Consider the following 24416-nt stretch of genomic DNA (forward strand, 5'->3'; position numbering starts at 1 on the left):
TGTAATCAGTTCAAGAGGCATGAGATGTGTTTCTATTACACTGCATACTGCTGAAAGAGGTAATATAGACAAAGCCTAGTACAGTGATTGCAATGCTGAATATACAGAAGTGACGGGATCTAACAGAATTATATTATACTCATTCTAATGGTAAATAGTAAGAAATCGGAATTTGTTTGCTAAATCAAATTGCATCCACTCTGCACGGGTCTGGGACTGAGGGTCGACAGCACAAAGGTCGACACACCTTAGGTCGACGCCAATTGGTCGACACACCTTATGTCGACATGGACAAAAGGTCGACAGGAACAAGGTCGACATGGAAAAAGGTCGACATGGGTTTTTTTATGTTTTTTTGTGTCGTTTTCTTCGTAGAGTGACCGGGAACCCCAATTAGTGCACCGCGTCCCCTCGAATGGCTCGCTTCGCTCGCCATGCTTCAGGCATGGTGCCTTCGCTTCGCTCGGCACACTTTACTGTTCCAATCGTAGTCCACGTGGATCGTTAAGTATGAAAAGGTTCAAAAAAAGAAAAAAATCGTGAAAAACTCATGTCGACCATTTTCCATGTCGATCTTGTTCCTGTCGACCTTTTGCCCATGTCGACCTTTTGTCCATGTCGACCTAAGGTGTGTCGACCAATTGGCGTCGACCTATGGTGTGTCAACCTTTGTGCTGTCGACCTGGGGTCCGGATACCACTCTGCACAGTCCACACATTTCCTCACATGTATTCTCACCTTTCCTCCCGACCCCTGTTCATCATTGCTGTGTGACCATATCATACAGACCACCAAGAACCTTTGCAATCTGGTGGACAACTATGCAATAGATAACACTTATCCTTGTGTATAAATGCCTATTTCCCTATAGATTGTAAGCTTGCGAGCAGGGCCCTCCTACCTCTATGACTGTTTGTTATTACCCAGTTTTCTTATATCATTGTTATTTCCAATTGTAAAGCGCGACGGAATTTGCAGCGCTATATTAGAAACTGTTAATAAATAAATAAATTGAAAAGACAAATGTACTAGCCTGTGTGTTGCAGGCACCGTCGTAACTTTGCCATATTTTGCAGCTAGGTTTAAAGTGGCAATAATTTAAAAGGCATATCCAACCGGGTTGTTTTTTTTAATTATTGGTACTTTAAATCTACGAAACATATAATGTTTATTTTTCTAATATGGTGGCATAACAGTGTATGACATGAACCTGTTCCCACAGACAATCTTTTAATTTAGAAACGTACCCTTTGTAACTTGTGTTAGCTATCGTGTTTGGTGTTTATAGCTAAAAAAAAATACTTATTTTGTTTTTTGGGGATTTTATGTGACATTTTGAAGTGTTGTGTTATGGTAGTGTCATTTGAATTAGATTAGAATATATAAGAGTGACTGCTCTCTACAAAAGAGGCATATGAAAGTGGTGTCTTGTGGGCCATATGCAGCCCACGAGCAGATGCAAACAGGAGCGGAAGCTCTTGCTATATTTTAGGTAGCACAGCATTTGGCTAGCTGATCCTGGCTGGTAGCAAACACAGACCAGGTTGTGCCAATGCACCATCCAGGGCCGTAACTATGGTGATGCAGCCGGTGCGGTCGCACTAAGTGAGATGCACTGGGGAAGGAACCCGCTATGCTCACCACAGCCGCTTCAATCCCTTCTGCTGGGTGCCCGATGCATTGCATGTTACGGTAATGGTGTACCTAGATCCATTTCTGTGTGAGAAAGCAGAGAGTGAGGGGGGGAGGCGCTCTCTGTTACCCCACATGTCAGTCCCTACATGAGGTCCCTCAGGGAAGATTGCGCCGCAGCTCGGCAGTGACAGTGTCCCCCCCACCCCCACATGAGCGCTGTCTGCCAGCCATGACCAGACCTTATCCATGGTGAGGAAGAAAGAGGAGCAGACTCTGTGCATGTGAAGACAAGGAAAGAGAAGGCTGGAGGGACACAGGGAGGCTATGAAGCTGCTGGAGGGACATGGATGGTGAACTGTTGGAGTGACAGAGGCAGATATGTGTATAAGAGGCACTACTGTGGGCATTATGTGTACAAGAACCACTACTGTGTGCATTATGTGTACAAGAAGCACTACTGTGGGAATTATGTGTACAAGAAGCACTACTGTGGGAATTATGTGTAAGTGGCACTACAACTGTGGGATTTGTGTATAAGCAGGACTACTGTGGGCATTGAGTATAAGGGGCACCACTGCGTGGCATAACATGTATAAGGGTTACTACTGTGTAGCATAACATGAATAAGGGACACTACTGAGTGACCTAACGTGAATAAGGGGCACTACAATGTGGTGTAATATGAATCAGGGGCACTACATGTAATGTGTCAGGGGCACTACGTGTAATGTATATAAAATTATGCTGCTGTGTGACATGTTATATATAATGGGCTAGGGCAGACCAGCACTCACTTTGTGTAGATTTAATATGCTAGCGTGCCTTCTGTAGAAATTGATATTTTCTCTAGTGAAAGCAGTGGCATTTCAAATCAATTATCAAATACTTGTATTCCATTCAAAACATGTATAAAAAATACCAACGTTTCAAGGCCAGTAATGCCTCATTCTCAAGGTATACATGTCTGCATGTTTGTGGCATTGTATTGATGCATACATGTATACCTTGAGAACGAGGTATTGCTGGCCTCAAAACTTTGGTATCTTTTATACACGGTTTGAATTGAATACAACTATTTAAAAATTGACTTGGAGTGCCACTGCTCTCACTGGAGGATATATATATATATATATATATATATATATATATATATAAAAAATCATATATATAATCAGGGTCTTAACAAACGTTGATGTATATTCCTTTTCTGTGATGATCTGATTTAATATTTGCATTACATAAAATATTATAATTACATTGGAAGGGAGACTACTTTGGATCACACTTCAGCAAGTGAATTATCAAAATGTGAGTGTGGACCCAGCTATATTTGTGTGTGTGTGTGTGTGTGTGTGTGTGTGTGTGTGTGTGTGTGTATGTATATATGTATATATATATATATATATATATATTTCTCTGACGTCCTAGTGGATGCTGGGAACTCCGTAAGGACCATGGGGAATAGCGGCTCCGCAGGAGACTGGGCACATCTAAAGAAAGCTTTAGGATCACCTGGTGTGCACTGGCTCCTCCCCCTATGACCCTCCTCCAAGCCTCAGTTAGATTTCTGTGCCCGACGAGAAGGGTGCACACTAGGGGCTCTCCTGAGCTCTTTGTGAAAGTTTTAGTTTAGGTTTATTATTTTCAGTGAGACCTGCTGGCAACAGGCTCACTGCATCGAGGGACTAAGGGGAGAAGAAGCGAACTCACCTGCGTGCAGAGTGGATTGGGCTTCTTAGGCTACTGGACATTAGCTCCAGAGGGACGATCACAGGTTCAGCCTGGATGGGTCACCGGAGCCGCGCCGCCGTCCCCCTTACAGAGCCAGAAGAGCGAAGAGGTCCGGAAAAATCGGCGGCAGAAGACGATCCTGTCTTCAGATAAGGTAGCGCACAGCACCGCAGCTGTGCGCCATTGCTCTCAGCACACTTCACACTCCGGTCACTGAGGGTGCAGGGCGCTGGGGGGGGCAGCGCCCTGAGACGCAATAAATCGATAAAAAAACCTTATATGGCTAAAATAAATGCATCACATATAACTCCTGGGCTATATGGATGCATTTAACCCCTGCCAAAACATACAGAAAAAGGATGATAAGGACGCCGAGAAAGGGGCGGAGCCTATCTCCTCAGCACACTGGCGCCATTTTCCCTCACAGCTCCGTTGGAGGGAAGCTCCCTGGCTCTCCCCTGCAGTCACTACACTACAGAAAGGGGTTAAAAAAGAGAGGGGGGCACAAATTAGGCGCAGTATATAACAATACAGCAGCTATAAAGGGAAAAACACTTATATAAGGTTATCCCTGTATATATATAGCGCTCTGGTGTGTGCTGGCAAACTCTCCCTCTGTCTCCCCAAAGGGCTAGTGGGGTCCTGTCCTCTATCAGAGCATTCCCTGTGTGTGTGCTGTGTGTCGGTACGTTGGTGTCGACATGTATGAGGAGAAAAATGATAAGGAGACGGAGTAGAGTGTCTGAAATTGTGTTGTCACCCCCTAGGGGGTCGACACCTGAGTGGATGTACTGTTGAAATTGCGTGACAGTGTCAGCTTTGTATAAAAGACAGTGGTTGACATGAGACAGCCGGCTACTCAGCTTGTGCATGTCCAGACGTCTCATACAGGGGCCCTAAAGCGCCCGTTACCTCAGATACAGATGCCGACAGGGGTACTGACTCCTGTGTCGACGGTGAAGAGACAACCGTGATTTCCAATAGGGCCACACATTGCATGATTGAGGCAATGGAAAAAGTTTACACTTTTCTGATAATATGAATACCACCAAAAAAAGGGGTATTATGTTTGGTGAGGAAAAACTTCCTGTAGTTTTCCTGAATCTGAGAAATAAAATGAGGTGTGTGATGATGCGTGGGTTTCCCCCCGATAACAATTGATATTTTCTAAAAAGTTATTGGCAGTATACCTTTTCCCGCCAGAGGTTAGGGTGCGTTGGGAAACACCCCCTAGGGTGGATAAAGCGCTCACACGCTTGTAAAAACAAGGGCTCTACCCTCTCCTGAGATGGCCGCCCTTAAGGATCCTGCTGATAGAAAGCAGGAGCGTATCCTAAAATGTATTTACACACATACTGGTGTTATACTGCGACCAGCAATCGCCTCAGCCTGGATGTGCAGTGCTGGGTTGGCGTGGTCGGATTCCCTGACTGGAAATATGATATCCTAGATAAGGACAATATATTATTGCCTATAGAGCAATTAAAAGATGCATTTCTATATATGCAGGATGCACAGCGGAATATTTGCCGACTGGCATCAAGTATAAGTGCGTTGTCCAATTATTCCAGTAAAGTGGTCAGGTGATGCGGATTCCAAACGGCATTTGGAAGTATTGCCTTAAAAGAGGGGATGTACCCCAGGTCGCCTCTCAAAATAAGACGCCGTATTATCAGGCGCAGTCCTGGTTGGCAAGCGGACAAAAGGGTTCCTCTTTTCTGCTCGTGACAGAGGGAGAGGAAAATGGCTGCAGAGATCAGCCAGTTCCAAGGAACAGAAAACCTTTTCCGCCGCTGCCAAGCCCTCAGTATGACGCTAGGGCTTTACAAATTCAGGCACGGTGGGGTCCCGTTCTCAATGAATTTCAGTGCGCAGTGGGCTCACTCGCAAGTAGACCCCTGGATCCTTCAGATAATATTTCAGGGATACAAATTGGAATTCGAGACGTATTCCCCTCGCCGTTTCCAAAAGTCTGTTTTACCGACGTCTCCCGCTGACAGGGAGGCAGTTTTGGAAGCCATTCACAAGCTGTATTCCCAGCAGGTGATAATCAAGGTACCCCTCCTGCAACAGGGAACGGGGTATTATTCCACACTATTGTGGTACCGAAGCCAGACGGCTCGGTGAGACCGATTTTAAAATCTAAAATCTTTGAACACTTGCATACAGAGGTTCAAATTCAAAATTGAGTCACTCAGAGCAGTGATTGCAAACCTGGAAGAAGGGGACTACATGATGTCTCGGGACATCAAGGAGGCTTACCTTCATGTCATACAGAACTGTATCAGTTCGGACGCTGCCGTAGGGATGGTCCACGGCACCCCGGGTCTTTACTGAAGTAATGACTGAAATGATGATATTCCTTCGAAGGAAGGGAATTTTAGTTATCCTTTACTTGGACGATTCCCTGATAAGGGTAAGATCCAGGGAACAGTTGGAGATCGGTGTAGCACTATATCAGGTAGTGTTGCGGCAGCACGATTGGATTTTCAATATTCCAAAAATCGCAGCTGGTTCCGACGACTTGTCTTCTGTTCCTAGGGATGATTCTGGACATAGTCCAGAAAGAAGGTGCTTCTCCCGGAGGAGAAAGCCAGGGAGTTATCCGAGCTAGTCAGGAACCTCCTAAAACCGAACCAAGTCTCAGTGCATCAATGCACAAGGGTTCTGGGTAAAAATGGTGGCTTCCTACGAAGCAATCCCATTCGGCAGATTCCACGCACAGTGGAACCTTCTGGACAAATGGTCCGGGTCGCATCTTCAGATGCTTCAGCGGATAACCCTGTCACCAGGGACAAGGGTATCCCTCCTGTGGTGGTTGCAGAGTGCTCATCTTCTAGAGGGCCGCAGATTCGGCATTCGGGACTGGGTCCTGGTGGCCACGGATGCCAGCCTGCGAGGCTGGGGAGCAGTCACACAGGGAAGGAATTTCCAGGGCTTATGGTCAAGCCTGGAGACATCTCTTCATAAAAACATTCTGGAACTAAGGGCCATTTACAATGCCCTAAGTCAAGCGAAACCCCTGCTTCAGGGTCAGGCGGTATTGATCCAATCGGACAACATCACGTCAGTCGCCCACGTAAACAGACAGGGCGGCACGAGAAGCAGGAGGGCAATGGCAGAAGCTGCAAGGATTTTCGCTGGGCGGAAAATCATGTGATAGCACTGTCAGCAGTGTTCATTCCGGGAGTGGACAACTGGGAAGCAGACTTCCTCAGCAGACACGACCTTCACCCGGGAGAGTGGGGACTTCACCCAGAAGTCTTCCACCTGATTGTAAACCGTTGGGAAAAACAAGAGGTGGACATAATGGCGTCCCGTCTAAACAAAAAACTAGACAGATATTGCGCCAGGTCAAGGGACCCTCAGGCAATAGCGGTGGACGCTCTGGTAACACCGTGGGTGTACCAGTCAGTGTATGGGTTCCCTCCTCTGCCCCTCATACCAAAAGTACTGAGAATCATAAGAAGGAGAGGAGTAAGAACTATACTCGTGGTTCCGGATTGGCCAAGAAGGACTTGGTATCCGGAACTTCAAGAGATGCTCACGGACGAACCGTGGCCTCTACCTCTAAGAAAGGACCTGCTCCAGCAAGGGCCTTGTCTGTTCCAAGACTTACCGCGGCTGCGTTTGACGGCATGGCGGTTGAACGCCGGATCCTGAAGATCCCTACCCTGGTCAAGGCCAGGAAAGACGTAACCGCAAAACATTATCACCGCATTTGGCGAAAATATGTTGCGTGGGGTGAGGCCAAGAAGGCCCCTACAGAGGAATTTCAACTGGGTCGTTTCCTCCATTTCCTGCAAACAGGACTGTCTATGGGCCTAAAATTAGGGTCCATTAAGGTTCAAATTTCGGCCCTGTCGATTTTCTTCCAAAAAGAACTGGCTTCAGTGCCTGAAGTTCAGACATTTGTAAAAGGGGTACTGCATATACAGTCTCCTTTTGTGCCTCCAGTGGCACCTTGGGGATCTCAATGTTGTGTTGAGTTTTCCTAAAGTCACATTGGTTTGAACCACTCACCACTGTGGACTTAAAATATCTCACATGGAAGTGACGAGTTAGCCCTGGTTTCAGCCAGGCGGGTGTCAGAATTGGCGGCTTTATCATATAAAAGCCCTTACTTAATAGTTCATTCTGAAAGGACAGAATTGAGGACTCGTCCTCAAATTTTCTACCTAAGGTGGTTTCTGCATTGTACATGAACCAACCTATTGTGGTACCTGCGGCTAGTAAGGACTTGGAGGATTCCAAGTTGCTTGACGTGGTCAGGACCCTGAAAATACATGTTTCCAGGACGGCTGGAGTCAGAAAATCTGACTCGCTGTTTATCCTGTATGCACCCAACAAACTGGGTGCTTCTGCTTCTAAGCAGACGATTGCTCGTTGGATTTGTAGTACAATTCAGCTTGCACATTCTGTGGCAGGCCTGCCACAGCCAAAGATCTTAAAATGCCCACTCCACAAGGAAGGTGGGCTCATCTTGGGCAGCTGCCCGAGGGGTCTCGGCTTTACAACTTTGCCGAGCAGTTACTTGGTCAGGAGCAAATACGTTTGTAAAATTCTACAAATTTGATATCTTGACTGAGGAGGACCTGGAGTTCTCTCATTCGGTGCTGCAGAGTCATCCGCACTCTCCCACCCGTTTGGGAGCTTTGGTATAATCCCCATGGTCCTTACGGAGTTCCCAGCATCCACTAGGACGTCAGAGAAAATAAGAATTTACTTACCGATAATTCTATTTCTCGTAGTCCGTAGTGGATGCTGGGCGCCCATCCCAAGTGCGGATTGTCTGCAATACTGGTACATAATTATTGTTACCAAAAAATTCGGGTTATTGTTGTAGTGAGCCATCTTTTCTAGAGGCTCCTCTATTATCATGCTGTTAACTGGGTTCAGATCACAGGTTGTACAGTGTGATTGGTGTGGCTGGTATGAGTCTTACCCGGGATTCAAAATCCTTCCTTATTGTGTACGCTCGTCCGGGCACAGTATCCTAACTGAGGCTTGGAGGAGGGTCATAGGGGGAGGAGCCAGTGCACACCAGGTGATCCTAAAGCTTTCTTTAGATGTGCCCAGTCTCCTGCGGAGCCGCTATTCCCCATGGTCCTTACGGAGTTCCCAGCATCCACTACGGACTACGAGAAATAGAATTATCGGTAAGTAAATTCATATTATATATATATACACACACACACACACACACACATCTCTGTCTCTCTCTCTCTGGAATATATATATATATATATATATATATATATATATTCCAAACAATGATTTTATTTTACCTCAAAGGTACGTCCATTAACACATGATGGCAATCAGAATAGCAGCTTGTCAGCAGCTTGCTGTTGTTTCGGTCCCTTGTGGACCTTTGTCAAGAACAGCAAATGCACATCATCTGGTCACCCGGCAGCCCACACGGTCAGCCCATTATGGAGAACCATCTTATGACTATCTTGGAGCAGTGAATGTGGATCCTCTCTCTCTCTCCTCAAATATACAGTGCAGCCTGTAAAATCTCCCTGACTTTTCTGACTGGCTCACTTAGATAATAGTTGAATACTCCTGTTGTATAATGTTGTGTGTACATTTCTGATTTCCCAAGAAGTTATTGAATATTATTTATGAGTGATGATGCATAATGAGAAATGTGTACATTACATGAGTGCCATAATTTCTGTTTGTAAAAACATTGCATCTAGATATTATGTACCGGGAACACCATGCTGAACTAGGGCAACAGAGTTTCACAGCTTCTGCCAAGTATTTATACCATATATTTACTGTACATTATTTTTTCTTAGGAAGGTTACTTACCCCTCATGCTGCTTATGCAGTTGTAGATCAGTATTTGGCTGGATCACTTTTTTCGTCTGTAAACTAGATTTGGATACAGAAGCAACATCTGTAAGACTGGAATTCAAATTTAGAGATCAAAAGAACCGTTAAGCTGGATACAAACTAGACAATATATCGTCCGATCTAGTGGATCGGACCCATATATTGTGCATATCATCCAGTGTGTATGGACTATTGTGTGCTCTAGCGGGTCATTCATTGCATCTTCTGATTGGTCTGCAGGGCAGGCCAATCAGAAGATATTTTGAATGGCACCATGCTTCTGGATGTGACCTCTGCAAGCTGGTAATAAGTTACAGTAGGTTACTTAGTACAACATATAATACTAGGCAGCTTAGATATCAATATACTGTGCTTTGCAATCCAGTATTTAGAAACTTTATTACTAGTGCTTATACTTCTAGTTAGCCTAAAAATCAGTGTATAAACTTTCTGTATAATATGTGTACCATAATATAATTAACTTTTATTAAACATCCAACATCTGATGCTTTAGAGTGTTTTACCCTCGGGTTTAATGTTCACAGAAATCCCCATTAAAGTCTTTACACATGGCGATGCTCAGTGGCGCACGTCTTTAAATTTTTACTATCTAATGCACTGTAATGATGCTTTAAACAGGTTAAGGATGTATCTCAGTTATTTATATATTATCTCTAATTAAATTTCACATTTTTCTTGAATTCAGAACAATAAAAAATAAAAATAAGTTGTAAGTATGAACATTTTTTTTATATAGAGATACAGATGATACCATAATTATTTTGATACGAGTTTGAAATAATTAAGCTGTCTTCTTTGGGGCACTTGCCCCTTCCACGTTATAATTCTTGATGTTTATTTTATACTTTCCATTTTCTTGGTGTCATTTGCAGCCTGCCCTCGCTAACATATCGCACTAGGGGCCTAATTCAGACCTGATTGCTAGGCTGCATTTTCGCACAGCCTGCAATCAGGTCTAAACTGCATATGTGTATGCACTGCAATGCACAGGTGCGTCGCACGAGTACAAAGCGGATTGCTGCTTAGTGATGAGTTCGCAAGGAGATTGACAGGAAGAAGGCGTTTGTGGAAAAACGCAGACGTTCCCATGCAGGGTTCCTGACGTCAATTCCGGGCCCGGACAGGCTGAAGTGATCGCAGCGGCTGAGTAAGTCCTGGGCTGTGCAGAGACTGCACAAATTCTGTTTGTACAGCTCTGCTACACATGCGTTCGCACACTACTTGCACAGCTAAAATACCCTGAAGGCGACGACTATCTGTTCGCAGCAGTGCAAAAATTGCCTGCTAGCGATCAGGTCTGACAAAGCCCCTAGGTGACATGTCACTGCTTTCCCTAAAGCAAGTACCCTCCTCTTACAAAAAAAATTAAGATTTTTACCAAAAAAGTGTTCTGACTAATCAGGATGCAGTTAAAATGCCGGCTGTTGGGATTCAGGCTTCGGTATCCTGAACATTATACCAGCGTCCGGAATCCCGACACCCTCCCATAATTACATCGCAGTTGGTGGGTTCATGCCACCAAATGAGTGGGAATAAAACCTGTGGCAAGCGAAGCTAGCCACCGGGCCTGAAGCATGGCGAGTGCAGTGAGCCCACTAGGGGACTCGCAACCTCGCTGCCAGGATTTCGGTAGACAGGATGCAACTGGCGCTATAATGGCATGACAGCTGGTATCCCGTCTGCCATTAAATCATACTGGATCCGACTAATCAAATGTCCCTAAAATATATTTATTTTTCTAGCAATTTAGGTTATTCCTGAAAATAAAGCTCATACTAATGTATGTATCCTAAACTTTAATTTTTACAAGCTGTTCTACTACAACAACTACAGCAACAATTGTGCCAGTTGCATTCCTATCATATAAACTACAGCTTTCTCCAGATGATCCCCGCAATCAAATTCATTTAACAATTGATTGAAAAAGAGGAAATCCACGTGTTGTGACTAGGCTACAATCCATTTGTGCAACAAGCCTGCAATTTGCAACAAACAGTTTTATCAAGAATACATTGTTGCATACAAATACATAAAAAAACAATAATCAACAATCTGCCTAAGTTGTCATTATTGCATTGCAGATGCTTGCAGTGGCGTCTTACTTTATGTATTGTATTTCACAAATAATTGTTTTTAATGCTTCCCGTGTTGGTGTTTTTTTTATCATTTCAACAATATAAATATAGTTCACAAGCATTTAACAAAGGCAGAACAATAAAACACTTTGTAAAAGAATTACACAATATGAAAGACCCTGTAATGAAAATGTCAGACAATGGAGGGAACGTAGTTCTCTGCAGATGTCAGACAAGAAGTTCCCAGACAACTAAGAAATACAAATAAAATACATTTTCTCTTCTAAGCTCCCTGCTGCATATAAAACAGCAGGGGGGAGTTTTAAAGTTCCAAAGGAGATGATAATGCAGCCAAAACCAGATTCGGGTCCATTCTCAGATTTACTGTAATTACCAAGCACAGAGAACCTCGCAGTTAGAGTACTTGACCTCAATTTGGCATAAGGGCTGAAACAGACTTGAATGTATGCCCTCTTGCTTAGTGTATCTTGTGTGAATTTGTACTGCTTATGCTAAGAAATTAGTGTGCGCAAATGCTGATATACAGAATCAAATGCAATCTGAGAGTTTTGACCCTTTGGACAGAAGAAGAGAAACTGGGGTGGGAAGAAGCTTTGTCACACATAGTAGATAGACTTGCCATAACATCCCTTTAATCTGTGACACCCAGTGTCGGACTGGGGCATGAAGGGCCCACTGGGGGGTTGCAGTGGTAGGGGCCCATACTTAAGGGTGTGGCCAGCCTACAAAGGGAGAGTGGCCAGCCTCCACAGAGGCTTGAAATACACAATAGTCTAGTGCAGTGTAATGCAACATATCCACCATGTATAATACAAGTGCACAGTCTGGAACCTGATCCCTAGGGGAAGAAGTGGGCACTCAGGCAGTAGGGCCTACCGGTGGTTTCCCCAGTACCCCTGTGGGCCAGTCCGACCCTGGTGACACCTATGATGCACTCAGGTTCTGTGTTGGAATACATACTTTTACCGGAATCCGGGATACCGGCTGTCATTATCCCGACAGCGGGATCCCGTCCACCGGTATGCCGGCAGCAGGGTGAGCGTGGGGTCACTGCGCTAGCCATGCTGCAGGCACGGTGGCTTGCTGCACTCGCGACAGGTTGTATTCTCCCTCTATGGGTGTTGTGGACACCCACAGAGGGAGAAATGCCAGTGGCGTCGGTATTCCAGCGGCAGCATTTCACCACCTGTCGGGATTCCGGCGTCAGCATTGTGACCGCCAGGATCCAAACAGGCGGTCTCATGATTGCCTCCATGTGGCTGAGTAAAACCAACTGAAATGCATGCTTGACTTTAGCCAGCCACAGAAGTTGTGTAAGTCACAAGCCGACACATAGGCAAATTTGAGTGAGGATGAGTTTACACAAATGAGGGCCATGCAGACACGCACATAAATTCTGTACATCTGCTTTCTCTTTTGTAGTCTTATTATTCTTTATTATAATGGTGCAAATAAAGGTCCAGTGCACCTTACAAACTGCATAAACAGTAACAGTGCAGACATATCAATATATAAATTGCAAAACACAGTTCAAAACAATGCAGAGCATACGTGGTTGGATGCGGCTACGTGGTTACAAGCCAAATAATCATTTGTACCTACAGTAGTACAGGTTAAGTGCAGGCATACATTCCTGATGATTAGTGCAGTGTTAAGTTTGATGACAAAATTTTGACTAAAAGTATTAGTCGATGACAGTTTATTTCACAACTAAAATTATAACATTTGACTGAATTGGACTAAAATGAAAACTGAGATCCACTGACTAAGAGTCTAATTCAGGGTTGATCGCAAAAGCAAAATCTTTCTCTAATGGGCAAATCCATTTGCACTGCAGGTGGGTCAGATGTAACATGTGCAGAGAGAGTTAGATTTGGGCGGGTTATTTTGTTTCTGTGCAGGGTAAATACTGGCTACATTATTTTTACACTGCAATTTAGTTTTCAGTTTGAACACACCCCACCCAAATATAACTCTCTCTGCAAATGTTATATCTGCCACACCTGCAGTGCAAATGGTTTTGCCCAACTGCTAACAAATTTGCTGCTGCGATCAACTCGGAATTACCCCCATGGTTTTGCCTATTAGAGAAAGATTTTGCTTTTGCAATCAACCCTGAATTAGGCCCTAAATCTTCACTAAAGTAAACCAAAACAAAAGCCACTAAACCAAATTTAAAATCCTTGTCAAAATTAACACTGGGAGTAGGGTTTTACATTTATTTGTTCTACATATTTACAGAAAATAAATATAACCTGCTATATAGGAAATATGTATATTATTAGACTTATTTGTCCAACAAATGTAAGGCATTAATTTTTATATGATACACTATGTTGACAAAAGTGATTGGACTCGGGCAGCAATAGACAAGATTTTATTGACGTCAGTACTTTGTAGGTCCACCACATTCAGTGATTACTGTATACACCCTTCTTGGTAAACTGTCCACAAGTTCCTTGACAATGGCAGATGGTATGTTTTGCCATTCCACCTTAAGTACAGTGACCAACTGTGACAATGAAGAAAGGCAAGTCGGCCTAGAATGCACCCATCGTTCCAATTCATCGCAGAGGTTCCCAGTGGGGTTAAGATCTGGACTCTGTGCTGGCCAGTCCATCCGGCTTACCAAATTTTTTGTATACCAGTCCAGCGTCTCCCTGGAAACATGACAGGTGGCATTGTTGTCCTGATAAAATCATTTGTCATTTCCGTAGAACTGCTACAATGTAGGGAGAACATAGGGGGTCATTCCGAGTTGATCGCTCGCTAGCAACTTTTTGCAGTGCTGTGATCAGGTTAAAACTTGGCAAAACTGCGCATGTGTATGCACCACAATGCGCAGGCCCGTCATATGTGTACAAAGAGGATCGGTGATGGGCTATGGATTTAACGAAGAATCCATTTGCACAGATGATCGCAAGGTGATTGACATAAAGAGGGCGTTTATGGGTGTCAGCTGACCATTTTCTGGGAGTGTTTGCAAAAACACAGGCGTGTACAAGCGTTAGCAAGGCGGGTATCTGACGTCAATTCCGGGACAAAAAAGACTGAAGTAATCGCAGCGGCTGAGTAAGTCCAGAGCTACTCAGAAACTGCACAACTGTTTTTGTACCACTCGGCTGTAAAGGCGTTCGCACACTTGCAAAGCGAAAATACACTCCCCCATAGGCGGCGACTATCTGATCGCAGCGCAGGAAAAAGTTGCTAGCGAGCGATCAACTCAGAATGACCCCCATAGTTATCAAGAACATCTCTATACTTCTTAGAGTTAATGTGACCATACATTACTACTAGTGCACCCATGCCAAACCAGCTTAAACGGCCCCACAGTATAACACCACCACCTACATGCTTTACTGTAGGTACTGTACACTCTGGCATCAGATGTTCTCCTGGCAATTGCCAAACCCAAACACATCCATCTGATCTGAATAGTATAAACTGTGATTCATCACTCCATAACACTCGCCGTCACTGTTCAACTGCATCGTTTAAACAAACTGCAATTTTTAGTAAGCAACTAAGACCAGAACTAAATTGAAAATCCTTGTAAAAATGAACACTGAACCAGTTGCATTTGCTATGAACAGAGAAGCGGGCACATCTTGAGGTGTGTACAGCATATGCCTTATTTATCCGTGCTTTTCAGTAATGTGCAAACGGCTTACTTCTAATTCTGCATCATTGCCATGGGGCATAATTATTGTCACTAATTCCTTATAAATAATAGTTACTATTCTCTTGAATATTGACTTGGTGTATAGGCAATAAGCACAATTTTAGATATGACCTAAAAGATTGCTCTGTATAGTGGGGTCAGTATGAGAAAACCAGGTGATGTGGTAGAGCAGGTGTAGGCATATAGTAACTGTACAGTTCTTACTGCTCAGTGAGTGTGGAATGCGGTCACTATACCAATGCTGAGATCCCGCATAGTGAAAAACCCAACGGTGGCATGCCGACCAACAGGGACTATTCCCACTCATGTGTGTCCACGACACCCATAGAGTGTGAATAGAACCTGTGGCGAGCGTAACAAGATATTGAGCCCTCTGCATGGCGAGCACAGTGAGCCCGCAAGGGGCTTTATTATGTTCCCCCCCAGCCGGCCATCTAAAAGCCGGGATCCAGTCATTGATATGGTGACCGGCGGTCTGCCAACCACTGGTCGCATGAACCCAACCCTGTGCAGCTGTAGTTCAGTAATAGATAGCGTGCATGGTTTGTACACTCAGATCAGTTAGAAAAATAAGTTACATGCAAATGGTGCACTGGCTGATATATACTGTACTATTAAACACAATAAACTTTATTGACATACAAAAAATCATATACTGGTAACATTATAATTTAATAATATTAATAACGCGAGAAAAAAGTGAGCTGATTTTTTTTTCAACAGTTCAGAGACCATGGGCCGGATGTAATGACTTCCGAGTTCAGCATTTTTTTAAAGGGACAATCACTTACAAGGCATGAATTTGATTGCCCTTTAAAAAAAAGTCCAAGTTCGGCCGGCATCCCACTTGACCGCCGAACTCGGGTGTCATTACACATCTACTGAGTGACCGAACAGACTACTCTTGTAATACAGGCACACGCCCCCCCCCCCTCCCCCCCCCCCCCGATCCAGGAGGCCACGCTGCACACCCTGCACCCATTATTTTTAATACTTACCCTTCAGAAATTACTGGGAAAACGGCGTGGCGCCATTTTCCTGGTGTCTTGTGCTTGCACAGTAGGAAAATCACTGGGAAAGTGGCCGCTGCGCATGCTCTTTAGGCTGTCGGACAGCACTAGGGTCCCCTAGGAACCCTAGTGCCCAGAGCTACAGTGCTGCCAGCTAGAGAGGAGGGGGCCCAGACGGAACCTTCACATGGGCCTCCTCCTCTCTAGATACACACCTGAATGCAGGTAAGCTCTATTACGTAGAAAATAATGAATGACTTGATGAGTTATAGCAGAAGTCACAAATGGATCAATCTTCAACTGTCTTATTCTCAATGATGACTATTTATGAAATACAAAGCAATTTGTTTAAGGACACACTATAGAGAGTGCTGGATAACTGACGTCTATTATTCTGCTGGAACATGACACCAAGAAAACTGAAGGCTATAACATTGCTAAAAAATTAATATACAGATGCGTCCTCATACTGTACATCTAGCATCAATACGCCATACAGCGTGAGATACCTGGCGTGAGTAAGCCGGCAGGTCCCGTGCAACTCTGCTAATAACTATGCTGATAAATTTGATATAAAACACTTATATATTGGATGTGACTGAGTCTGTATGGAGTTGTGTGTGTGTGGCGTGGAGAGTGAGAAGAAAGCAAACAAAAGCTATAGGTATACTGAGAGCAGTCAGGTCACTGCAGTGACGTGCAATGGGGTGAGGCAGGTGGGGCAGAGCCTTTCCTGTCATACTTACATTTAAACCAGAGTTTTGATTGAATAAAGTATATAAAAAATACTAAGAATTTGTTTGAAATATCTTCTTTGCATTAGTCTAATAATTTTTATAGCCCAAACTCTAGAGTAAAAAGTCTATGGCAGGTGAGGCAGTGTATTCTTTCCACACATCTCTAATCAAAACTCACCAGATTTCCAGGAGTTTATACAGCTGCACCTGTGTATAATGCCCAGATGTACGCTTTGGCTTATATATTGCATGGAAATCTGGCTCTGGGGTTAACCAGTACCTCCTGAGCCATTTAGCTCACCGCACGTCCCTGGGTCACTGAGATGCTGAGAAATGAGGGCACTCACCAATCCTCTTAGTAATAGAGAAAAGTATGTGAAGTGCTGTTTACTACCTACAAGTGGAGCGTAAACACACTCTTTATTTAAATTATAAGACAGGTAAGTACCCTGATCTTATATATATATATATATATATATATATAAAACATTATCTGTGTTATTGTTATAACAGGGAATCATTTTGAAAATACAGAATTGCTGGTGAGATATAAGATATATGATATGACTTAACATTTCCTTCTGGGAAATTAAATAGTCTATTGTATATTTGTACATGATAGTGACTATGTGTAATCATTAATGTAGAATCTCAGGTTTCTGAAATCTATGATGATGATTAGAAGTGTTTTCCTTGTTTACATTGGAGCCCCAGCCAGAGGTCATTTTAATCAATATATACATTTGTTGACAACAAACTGTACCCCAAGGGATATCATCTAATTAGAATTCTCCTTTACCATGGATAAAAGGTCCATTTGTTATACTACAAGATTTTTTACTAACTTCCAAGGTCTAATTAGAATGGCATGCAATCAGATAGGAATCCTTTTTGTAATTGTTGACCTTAAGCATGTTTATATCTAATTTACTTTTTTTTTTAAGCCTGAGGTGTATGGTCCATTTCACCCATTGCAGTACACAAACTGTGCTGGCGGCTTGGGTCTTTGGACCTCTCCAAAAGGAGAAGGTCCCCGTTTCTCCCAACACCCTCAGAGTCAGAAGGCTCTGATGAGGGGAAAAGGAAATCTTCTGGTCTCTCTTCACCAAAGCACAGTGGGACCCCTGAATCCCCAACCCCTGAAGCCAAAAGGCCCCCTAGGGGGCAAGGTTCTTCAGGCTTCCCTCTGCCACTAGGCTTAGGGTCGCCACTTTCTCCTTAAAGTTGGATGAATTTCCCAGTGGAAAATGTATTCTTCAGCTTTCCTCAGAAGGAGAGACTTTCAGGAGACTTGGGGAGAGGGTGGCCCCTAAGGGTCTCGCCCAAACCCCCACAAACATGACATATACACAAAAAAATAATTAAAATGTGTGGTGAAAAGGTATAAAAAAAGTGCAATAACTAAATAAATAGACCCCAGCCTTTCATCCTGGGAAATAAAAAAAATATCCTCGAATGGACAGAAGACTACAGGAAAGGAAAAATAGTGCAACCTTAAAAAGAAGTGCATTGTGCAAAAGGGCTATACTAGTGCTGAGTTTGACTTTAAAATATTGCTCAATACCTAAAATGACTGTGAAGAACCTTATGGAAAATAAGAGCAATTTCACCACAGCAGAAGCATTAACTTATAAATCTTTGGAATTTATAATATAGAGTAAATACTTTCCCTTGAAATACAGTGAGAGATTGCTTCCAATAATGCATATGGCTGTAATCTTTTTGATATATATACAGTATGCATAATTAACCCTACCTTGGCAGGAATGGTCTGGGCAGAGTTTTATTCCTGTGTTTAGCTGAAACAGCCTTTTCATAAGAGGTCATGGCAATCAGATCATCCCACCCGGCTCGAGGCAAAAGGCCATATTGTTGTCGCACACGTGTTAAGCTGTGAAAATAAAAAATTGTCTTTTTAGCACTTTTTTATACATTGTTGGTAATTAAATAGTAACATCATTAGTAAGGTTGCAAAAACAAGGAACGGGTTCATGAACTTTATACTTTCATAGATTGAGCTGATAGCGATGAAGGCAAGATAAAATCCACAATGTGGCAGGTAAATATGCAACCTCAAAAGCAAGCATTCCTTCCTGACCCAATATATGGGTAAAGGACAGAATATCTGCATCAGTCACCAATGGAATATTGACACTAATATGGAAATATAAAATATGCGAACATAATTCAAAATATAAAATTCTGCATTTAAACTAGAGACCCATGATAAATATTATAATTAGACATGTAGGGATTCACATAGATTTGGAGGGGTATTGTTATTTAAATCTGCTTACTAAAAGTACACTTATGTTCATATGTAGATTCAGTTACATATCAACTAATTACAGAGAGGTAGAACAGTGTTGGAGAAAGTGCCAGCAAGCATACTGTAGGCCAAGTATAGTATCAGCATCCTCTCATACAGTCAATGCAACTGAGCCAAACCTGGAAGTAGACACTGTCAGCAGGGCCGTAAATGGCCGGTGCCATCGCAGGATGCCCTGGCGGCATAAAGTGGCTGGCATCACAATCTCTTTTTGCTGGGCTCCTGATGCAATGCATATTATGCTAGTGGTGTGCCTAGGTCTTCCTCTCCAATCTAGACCTCTGCCACCCAGCTACTGCACAGCATCACTGATTCCTAGCTCTGATGGATGCCACTGTTCAGAAAGGAGGAGCAGAGTAGGCCTGACACTGCTCCAATTCCAGAGGCATGTAAGAGCAATGTGATGTCTTGACGTAACATAGCAAAGAAAGTGACCAGGAGGTGGAAGCACTCACTCGAGAAGCCATTTGGCACTGTGCGAGACTAACTGCACTAGCTGCCAAGTCACGTGGAGGATGCCTGGATGCAACAGTCAACAGCTTGCAAGTAGATCTGTGGCCCAAAGTCCTGTTCCAGACAGATAGTGACAATATTTGAGACATGAGTTATAGCTTCTCCCCCCAAAATTATAAACTTTTTCCATTTATTTTTTTTCCATGTGCTTTAGTTTTTCCTGTGGGGGTCAATGGTTTGTTTTTCTCCTTTCAGTGCAAATGTGTGTGTTTTTTTCATGTGAAACCTACTATATGTGTTTTATTTTTGTTTTCTGTTGAAGACAATGTGTTTTATTTTTTTCCTGTGGGGGGCCAATGTGTTTGTTTTTTTACCTAGCATTGCCAATGTGTGTTTTATTAGATTTTTTTTCCTGTGAGGGCCAAGGTATTTTTGCTTCCTGAGGGAGCCTATGTGTTTTCTTTTTTTTCCTGTGGTAGGGGGCAATGTGTTTTTTCCTATCCTGTTTCTACTTTCCTGTGGGGGCCAATGTGTTTTATTTATTTGTTCCTGTGGGGGCCAATCTGTTTTTTAGGTTTTTCCATGTGGATGCCTATGTGTTTAGTTGCTTTTCTCTTATCAGTGTCAGTATGTTTGTTCTTTCCTGTTGAGGTCAATGTGTGTCTTTTTTATGTGAAGCCTATGTGTTTTATTTTTCCCTGTGTGGGTTAATGTGTGTTTTTTTTTATGTAAAACCTATGTGTTCTATTTTTTAGGTCCTGTGGGGGCGAATGTGTTTTTTTATCCTATCAGGGTTAATGTGTTTGCTTTTTTCATGTGAAGTCTATGGGGCATATTCAATTATTGATTGGGTTTCCCAAGCAGGGAAAAGCTCAGAGATTTATGTCTTGAGCTATTCCATTATTCTGCATTTTTTTCATGTAACAAACCTTGAGGTTTTGCACAGTAACCCATAGAATCCACATAAAATACCAGAATCTCTGGGCTTCCCTGCATGTGAAACACCAGAGGCTGTATTTAATGTGGATTTCAGCAATACGAGCTGGCATGCAGGACTTTGTTGAATAGATCCGGTCTGTCAATTAGCTGCAGGGAACTTGTGTTCAAGTAGATTTGATTGATCTGCTTGGTACAGTAATTTGAAGATGGCATATGTGAGTGAAAATAAATAGAATGCAATTTCTACTTTTGGCTGCACAGGCTTGTTTACAGGAAGGTCAATGGTGCATTTATTTGTGGATAGGTGACAATTATCTTTGTGAATCAATGAGAATTATATTCTGTTAACATGATGTACAAAGAAAACTTAGATTTTTTTTATGCTATATCACTTATACAAAATAACCTGCAATAATTCTGTTATTTTGCTACTGCAAAAGCAATAACTTATATTTTATCTGAATTTTTTTTGGTATGTTTGAGAATCCCTTTTTTTTCAAGATTGAGGCCTAGTCATTTTATAAGTTCACTTATAAACATGAACATGAATAGACTAAAACCAACTAATATTTGACTTAATAAAAACTAAGACACTGACACTAGAAATGGAATTAAGAAAGTCTCAGCTTTTTATAGAATTTAAATAGCTGCATGAAAAAATGGGTGGTCAAGAACTCATTGCATTCCCAGCTCTAGCCAAGATGGAATTAACAAAATAGAGGCAATAGTCCATTAATTTACAGTATGTCCCTGATGCAATCTGAGCTACAGGTTTTCCCCACCCATTTTTTAGCTTAGTTCTACAGGGCCCAATTTCTAGGAAGAAGCCTACTGTAGGTTGACTTTTAGGGGAATGACATCTCGCCTAGCAAAAGGGATTTGCACTTTAACTACCACTAGTAGTTGTTAACTACCACTGATTTCCCATCTAGTTGTAAATCCCTCTGACAATTAATAGCGTAAAGAAATGATACAATAAACAAGCACTAAACATCGAAGGATAGGCTGGATTTCCCTACGTCAAAGAAAGTATTTTTAAGACCAGACTTTAAGTAACATAAAAGATCCCAGTTCTTGCTTACTCCCATAGGCCAACATGTAAACCCTACCCTGCCAAATTGCCAATAATAACAAGCATGCAACCCTAACACTACCATTAAATATGTCTACACACCCAAACTTGTCACTTATGTAGCATCAGGCATATGTAGCTTTCTACTATCTTTAAGTAAAATGTGGCCAACTCTAAATGAGGCCCAAAGCAAACAGAATAACACTTTACATCATGTGAGTGACATGTTGAAAGAAGATCAATAAGCAATGGGTGGGCAAAAGCAAGCACACTCAGTTTTAAATATGTTGCAAGTAGAGATGTGTGGCAGACATTTTTCGGGTTTTGTGTTTTGGTTCTGTATCTTCGCTTTTGGATCTGGATTGCTTTTGCCAAAACTACCCTTTCGGGTTTTGGATCTAGATGTTTTTTGAAAAAAACATAAAAACAGCTAAAATCACAGAATTTTGGGGTGATTTTGGTCCTACGGTATTATTAACCTCAATGACATTCATTTCCACTCATTTCCAGTCTATTCTGAACACCTCACTGTTATTGGAGCGGAGCAAGATGGACATGTTGTGCTTGGTGTCAAAGTAATCAGATTGAGTGTGTTAATTTGGTGCCTGTGGTTAGATTGTAGCACATTGCAATGAGTAGTTATGATTGAATGTAGGAATATAAAGCCACAATTTGAATGACAACAAAGAACTTCCTGGAAGACAGCATGCATGCAGAAAGGATCCAGTGGCTAACCCCTGTAATTACACCATCAAGGCTGGACATTGCTTGCATATGAACTGACCAATGACTCATCATGAATGAAAAAGTTCCCTCCCCTAGACCAATAACACAAGATCTGTGCACGCCCCCAACAGACTCAGGATATAACTGATCACACACACAGAGCCGGCTGCCCTGTTTGTCCCAGATGATGGTCGAGATGTTTTCTGTCCAGTGGCTGCATGATTTTACTGAGAGAGTGATATGGAGTGGAGAGCGCATTTGTGCAACATATGGTAATTGTATTGCTAGCTGTGTCTGTATTTGAAGTAGTTTATAATAACTGCTAACTGTGTAAATTGTAACCATGTAACTATGTGGGTGTATTGTTTTCTCTTATGGGATGTAGTGTTTTGCGATGTATAGCGCACATTCATAGCACATGGTAATAAGATGCGCAGGCATCCACAGTATATATTAGAGCTGGCATTTTAAATATTTGTTAGAAAGTAATTTGATTTGAACATGTTGTTTAAACAGGACATGCACAGTTTAATAAACCCATCATTTCAGCAACAGGTGGTCCCCCTGTAAAAAGCTTGCCAAGTTCTCTGAATCATAGCTAGCTACAAACATACCACCTCATTCTTTGATGACTTTTCACATTATGAGAACAGGCAAGAGGAAGAGGACAGTGTCAAGAAGGTGATTAAAAATTAGATAGGCACAGGCAATCAGGAACAACACAAAGGCTTTCACCTCCACTCCTATATTGGTGTGGAACAGAGAGGACTTCATCCAAGCAAATATATAATTATTAATTACCACATTACTGGACAAACTGAAAAACTAGGGGCCAAAGCCTCCAAATTTGTACCCCCTTCTCCATTTTCAGGGATTAAGATAATCTCGTATTTACTGCTGGGATGCAAATAAACTGATGTATACCACAGGATCAAGATTGGATATTTTCCCCTCCACGGAGTCTGGAGACTTATTTTGCAAAAATCTCATGAGTTTCTTTTTTCCCATTTTCTATTGCATTTTTATTTACATATTTTGTGGCAGATGCCTTATTTTTGTTTTTCACAGATCCCAGTTACATGCAGCATTTAATTTTTAAATAAAACAGCCCCTTAAATGTTTTAACAGCCCCTTCTGAGCCCCCACATCAGCCTCGGATTGGGCAAGTTGAGTTTGGGTGGGTTAGGTACAGTACTAAGCATGACTGTGCAGTGAATTTATTGTTATTGAGCCCCTGCCCTAGTGGAGCTTACCATTCTAGAGTTGAAAATCATTTCATACTATAAGTAGGACTGTGGGAGGAAGCAATGCTAACCTCTGTGCCCACAGCATGCCTCAGCCTGGCAAGCCAGACATCTTCTTGGCTGCAAGACACCATGAGACTCAATACTGGTCCTCATTCAGTAACTGTTTGTGCCTCACAGGAGCTCCTGGCCCATCTAATGATGCAGCACAATGGAAAGCTGATGCAATGCAAGATCACTGAAAATCTGCTCTTCTAACACCGCGAGGTCTTGCAATAACCCTATGCAGCCCTTAGGAAAAGAACCCTGTACAACAAATGCGCATCTTTTAAATAAATAATTCCAAAATGTGGAACATCAATAATAAATCAAAATTTGTCAAAATTAAGGTTGACTAATTGCAGCCATTCATTTGAGTCAGTCCATAACATTAAATCATTGAGAAGAACCTCTCTCTAATGCTCTGGCAGAAAATCTCTCTTTTACCTCTCTGGCATTTGTGCTGGATTATGATTCTGGCTCTTCTGAGTAACACTGATATTGGCAACAAATGTGGTCTCTCCCCACTTTATTAAAAAACACTTAGTCAAAATAGCAATTTCTATTTCCACCTTTGCGGCTTTGTTTTCACAAATCTGTTTGTGATGTTGAAGCTTATTTCATATCTGCTCTAGGCTTTCATTTAAACCTAGGATCAAGTACAGCAGCACCCCTGGATTTATACAGCATAGGCAGCACTCCTGGAGAATTACACAGCCCAGCACACAGGCAACAGCACCCCTGGACTTAAACTGCAGTGGGGCAGGACCCCATGACTGATAGGGCAGAGGGGCAGCACCCCATATAGGGCAGCACCCCATGAATGATGTTGCAAAGAAAAGACATGCAAGATGGAAT

General features: G+C 42.6%; 1 protein-coding gene across 8 annotated transcripts in view; it reads right to left on the bottom strand.

The window, feature by feature from the left end:
- The window catches only part of LOC134966492 (uncharacterized), a 261433-nt gene that overhangs the window by 72623 nt on the left and 164394 nt on the right, over positions 1-24416 (bottom strand). For all 8 annotated transcript variants that reach the window (XM_063943268.1, XM_063943269.1, XM_063943270.1 and 5 more), the window contains 2 exons: positions 18513-18647; positions 9187-9249 (listed from right to left, as the gene is read on the bottom strand). In XM_063943268.1, coding sequence (XP_063799338.1) covers positions 9187-9249; positions 18513-18647 — 198 coding nt within the window. The remainder of the gene's footprint in view (positions 1-9186; positions 9250-18512; positions 18648-24416) is intronic.

The sequence above is a fragment of the Pseudophryne corroboree genome, chromosome 10 (genome assembly GCF_028390025.1).
Source record: "Pseudophryne corroboree isolate aPseCor3 chromosome 10, aPseCor3.hap2, whole genome shotgun sequence".
In the NCBI taxonomy this organism is placed as follows: domain Eukaryota; kingdom Metazoa; phylum Chordata; class Amphibia; order Anura; family Myobatrachidae; genus Pseudophryne; species Pseudophryne corroboree.